Source organism: Myotis davidii, unplaced genomic scaffold (assembly GCF_000327345.1).
Source record: "Myotis davidii unplaced genomic scaffold, ASM32734v1 scaffold243, whole genome shotgun sequence".
Taxonomy (NCBI): domain Eukaryota; kingdom Metazoa; phylum Chordata; class Mammalia; order Chiroptera; family Vespertilionidae; genus Myotis; species Myotis davidii.
Genome location: NW_006295183.1, coordinates 938023 through 942934, shown reverse-complemented (window position 1 = coordinate 942934; position 4912 = coordinate 938023). Strand labels below are relative to the sequence as shown.

Sequence of the window (4912 nt, the reverse complement as noted above, 5' to 3'; positions counted from 1 at the left end):
TTTTTCTTTGATAGTTTCTAGAGTGTTTGGGCTTTATGTGTGGCCATGTTTAGATCATTCCGTCTTTTTTTTTTACTGACTTGCTCTGTATAACTATGAAGACTTTCCTGAATTGCTAATACCATTTAGTGTCAAGTCTGGAAGGACCTTTGCCATCTCTGAGGGCTTTAATGGAGCATGTGTTTTGTTCGTGCCCCTTTTCACCAGCAACAGCTATCATCCAGGTCGAAGATCAGAATACAGGTGCAATTGAGAACATTATAGTTCAAGTAAAAAAGGAGCCGGATGCAGAGCCCGCGGAGGGGGAGGAGGAGGAGGCCCAGCCCGCTGCCACAGACGCCCCCAACGGAGACCTCACCCCTGAGATGATCCTCAGCATGATGGACCGGTGATGGCAGGGCCTTGTCTTCACCAGGACTGCTCAGGGCTGTGTTTAAACGGCCTGCATCTTAATTTTTCTCCCTTTTTCTTCTTTTGGCTTTGGGAAAAGCACCGTTTTACACCGTTTTACCAAACATACTGAGAACTAAAACTTCAAGGATGATGTTAGGAAAATGTGATTTAACTAGAACTTGCCATTTGATGTTAGCAAATCATGGAATGTTCCGAGTCCCTGGGGGTTTACCAGGAAGTGCTGAGGACAGTGTTGACGCCTAACTGGTTTCTTAGATGGAAACAGACATTGGACCCTCCTCCTTGCTATGGTAAACCACTCCAGAACAGCCACCGGGTTGCCCAGAGTTCTACGGTCTTCTTCCCAGGAGAGTTTTTAATTGTAAATGCAGACTTGGGAAGGACTTAGACTTTTAAACTGGTTTTTGCTTTTGCTTTTTCCCTGACTCCCTTTGCTTGGAGTCGGCTGCACACCAATAATACGGCATGCTACGATCGGTTTTTGTCCTGAAGGCTTTGCCTCTTTCTTGGCAAAGTTTCCGGTATGGTCAAGCTTGTAAATAACTTTTTTTACATTTTAATCTTTTCCATTAATTAAGAGGTTGAAAAGAAGTGCAGTGTAAGAAAACCCAGCATTTTAATTACCTGCAAATTAAGTTACCACAGACTGTAGTGTGTAAATGTTGACAAGGAATTGGATTGCAATCATGTAGCAGAACGGCACCCAGACTGCTGCCCACTAGAGATGGACGCCCATGTAGAAGATCGTGATTTCCAGCCCATGGAGCCAGCATTTGAACCTTGTACAATTAACTTTCAGTTATAATTTCCCATCCACATTTTCTTTGCTCTGTTTGTAGCTGAATTTTCTGTTTTATAAATCCTCTGTTAAAGCAGGAGGGTGATTATGAGCAGGTCACAGCAGTCCCTTAAAAGCTGGGCCAGAAATTTTCATTAGGTCAGTAATTTAAACTTTGGATCTTCAAAAAAAAAGGGGGGGGGCGGTTAATGATGTGAAGTGAAACCAACTATAAATGATTCTTGCACATGAACTGTCATGTTTAAAATGTGTTTTTTAGAGAGCCTCAGTCTTGTTGATTTCAAACACTTTTCTCTTCTGTGTATTGCTTTTAAGAGAGCCATCAGTTAGCTGTCAGACTCTAGGTTGATACATTTTGTACTTAGCTGTACTGTGTGATATTTTTCATTATTTTAGGACACCAACATGAGACCTGTAATAAAATACGTAATGGGGTTGAAAGCTGGGGAGGAGGATCTACTGCTGTACAGCTAATAAATCATAACGGATTAACAATGCTTCAAACACTGTCTTGCGTGATTCCTGTCTAATGAGAAGCCCAAAGGGGTCCACATGTGTGGCCTCAGGTGGCACAGGCCTGAGGTACAGGCAGGCTGTGTGGCCACTTCCTCTTTAGCAGATGGGAGGTGATCTTGGCAGATGATGGGATACCAAGTGCATCTGTGCCAAGTTTTAACTCCCTGGAAGTGTGTGTGTGAGTGGATGGACATCTGCCATTCTCCATGGTCCACTTTAGGGAGTGGGTCCCCATGGCCACGGGGGTGGGCCACCGAGCCTGGAGTAGAAGGGGCTGATGGGGAAGCTCAGTCCTCACGATCTCCGCCCAGAAAGGGTTAGGATTAGTACCTCAAGCTCTGCCAACTACAGGGGAACAGGGCAGCTGGCCAGTCTGTTAGACGGGAGACAGAACAGTGAGCAGGAGAGACCTGGATAGCACAGCTGTTATTAGCACCGCAGGAGGCAAAGGGAGTCGTGTTAGGACGTTTACACATTAGTGGAAGGACATCTTGCTTCTGCTGGCCATTTCTGGGCAGACAGCTTTGGCAAGGTGAAAGCTTCAGCCAATGATTTTAGGGGTTTTTAACGAATTTCAACTTTCCAGTTTTCAGTGAGAGGTAACACAAAGGACAAGATGTGTGTAGCCTTTGGCTGGCTTGTGCTGTCCATGCAGTCAGCTCTCCAGGAAAATATATCATCTGGGGCCTCAACACTACACCAGGCAGTCAGTATTTCATCTCCATCCCACCCATGGGCTATCCCCCACAGGGACCAGTACCCCCTGCTAGAATTCTTCCACTGAGCACATAGCTTTTAATAATTGTTAGGTATTTATAATAGGAAATCTCTGCAGAACAGTGAGATGTTTATTTTCAGCAGAGCTTTTCATTGTATACACTCGTGTTTAAGAGTTTAAATGTGGATTTGTTTTAGAGGAAGTGCAAGGAAAGTGACATGCTCATGGGAGTTGCGGCTGAAAAGGGATTCTCCATTGATAGTCCTATGTGACTTCATTAAAACTCTGCCAGCTGGTGTGGGTGGCATTGACCCATAAACCTGGAGGTCACAGTTCGATTCCCGGTCAAGAGCACATGCCTGGGTTGCGGTCTCCATCACCAGTAGGGGGCGTGCAGGAAGCAGCCAATCAATGATTCTCATAATTTGTTTCTATCCTCCCTTCTCTGAAATCAAAAATATTTTTTAAAAATAAATACATAGCCCTACCTGGAATGGCTCAGTGGATAGAGCGTCAGCCTGCGGACTGAAGGGTCCCAGGTTCAATTCCAGTCAAGGGCATGTACCTCAGTTGCGGGCACATCCCCAGTAGGGGGTGTGCAAGAGGCAGCTGATCAATATTTCTAATATCCCTCTCCCTCTCTGTAAAGAATAAATAAAATACATTTTAAAATAAATAAATAGATACATAAAGCCTTCAGCAAAAAAACAGTTCTCATTATTACTCCACACCTGAGAACTTACAGGGAAGTTCCTTGGCCTGCCTACAGCACTCTTCCCCACTGTTAAACTGTGGTAGGTACTGGAGTGAGGAAATAGTTACATCTAAGTGGTGTTGCCCGTCCGCTCCTGCCCAGCTCTTGTCTTTTAAAACCATCTGAGGGAGCCTGTGGCAGCGCTGGGAGGTGCAGCCTGGCCTCAGCCTGTGCTACTGGAGCAGGGGGGCTTGGTCCTCATTAGGACCTTTTAGCATTTCCTGAGCGCCCACGGAGTGTCATGCTGTCTGGAACATAGGAGCCGCTTGAACAAGCTAAGGCCTCCCCCTCTCACTGAGTCACTGCTTGTTGGAGCGGAGTCCCATGCGTTTACTTGGTCTGTTTGTTTTGTCTCTGTCACCCTGAGTGCCAGCAGTTAATGAGGGTTTGTGACTAGCTCAGCACCGCTGGTCTGATCTACATGCTGATCCCGGTTTCCTTCTCCGTAGCCCCCTGCGTTCCCTGCCAGCACTCACTGGACCATAATGACTGAGGCCTCCAGAGTCCCCACCTAGGGAACAGCTCCAGCCCTTTGGCAGTCATTCCCTCTTTTAGTTCTCATCCTTGTTATTCTAAACAGGAAAAGCCTAATGAGGTGGCGTTTTTGTGGTTATGTTTTGGAGTCCTAGGGTTGCCATGGTAGACTTGGCAAATGTGAGTGTTCACTGAGTGCCAGGCACTGTTGTGAGCACATCTCTTAATATTGAATCCATACGAGCAGCACTTTGAGATAAGTTAATCGCTCCAGCTGAACTGGAAGCCCAGAAAGGTTAAGTAACTTAATGTCAAACAGCTGGTAAGAGATGGAGTCAGGGCTTGAATTCAGGCAGTCTGCCTTTAGAACTTGCATTCTTGACCCCTCGGCCGTTGTGAGTTCTCACCCTACAAGCAGTTTGTGGGTTCTATGTGGTCTTCGAGAGAGTTCGATCTTAACCAGCTCTTGACTCCTTTCAAGTTGAAAGGCAGCAGAGTAGGACCTCCTCTTGCCTCTGTTGGCAGGAATTCCCAGCTCCCTCTCCAGCTGAGTCCTCCCGTCGTCCGGTCAGCTCTCAACTCTCACACCATGAGCCTGTTGCTTGAGGGGAGAGATGGCTGCCCCCAAGTTGTTAATATTCAGTTTCTACTTTCCACTTTGTCCCAGTCCTTGGTGGACCTCAACAAAGGGAGATGAGAAGGTGCTCGCACTGTCTCTGAGCCCCAAGGTGAGGAGGGGTAGCTGGAGGTGGGAAAGAAAAATCAAGGAGATTTCTGCCCAGTATTGCTCACCTACTCATGGTTATTTCACCTGTGCCTAGCTGAGCTGTGGGCAGGGCAGAGAATGTTCTTTATCCATAAGCAATGGAAAGGGGAAAATTAATCCCCTGCTGTGAGCCTTCCAAAATCTAGGTCCTTGGTCTTTTATAAGCCAGCGTGCTTCGCAGGGCTGACCTTCTGATCCCTCCCTTAGCTTTCCTCTCTCCTAGTGGTCCCCCCTCCCCAAATCCAGGGCAGGGAGAATGCATACCCAGAGGAGGACCCCACCCCCGTGTGCCTGGCCGCGTATTCACTCCGGCCCTCCCTGAAGCCCTCTGGTTTCAGGTTTTAGTCCAAGCTGCCCCCTGAGCTGAGCACACACACGTGGACTTTCTCGCCTGACCCAGCCTGAACCTGATGAGAGCTGCGGAACCTCTGCCACAGAGAAGGGCGTCACAGCCTCCAGGTTAGAAGTTGG

At 47.4% G+C, this 4912-nt stretch overlaps 1 protein-coding gene across 4 annotated transcripts in view; it reads left to right on the top strand.

The window, feature by feature from the left end:
- The window catches only part of CTCF (CCCTC-binding factor (zinc finger protein)), a 38192-nt gene extending 36475 nt beyond the window's left edge, over positions 1-1717 (top strand). For all 4 annotated transcript variants that reach the window (XM_015567849.1, XM_015567846.1, XM_015567845.1 and 1 more), the window contains one exon: positions 208-1717. In XM_015567849.1, coding sequence (XP_015423335.1) covers positions 208-392 — 185 coding nt within the window. In that variant the 3' untranslated portion in view covers positions 393-1717. The remainder of the gene's footprint in view (positions 1-207) is intronic.
- The last annotated feature ends 3195 nt before the right edge of the window (positions 1718-4912 follow it).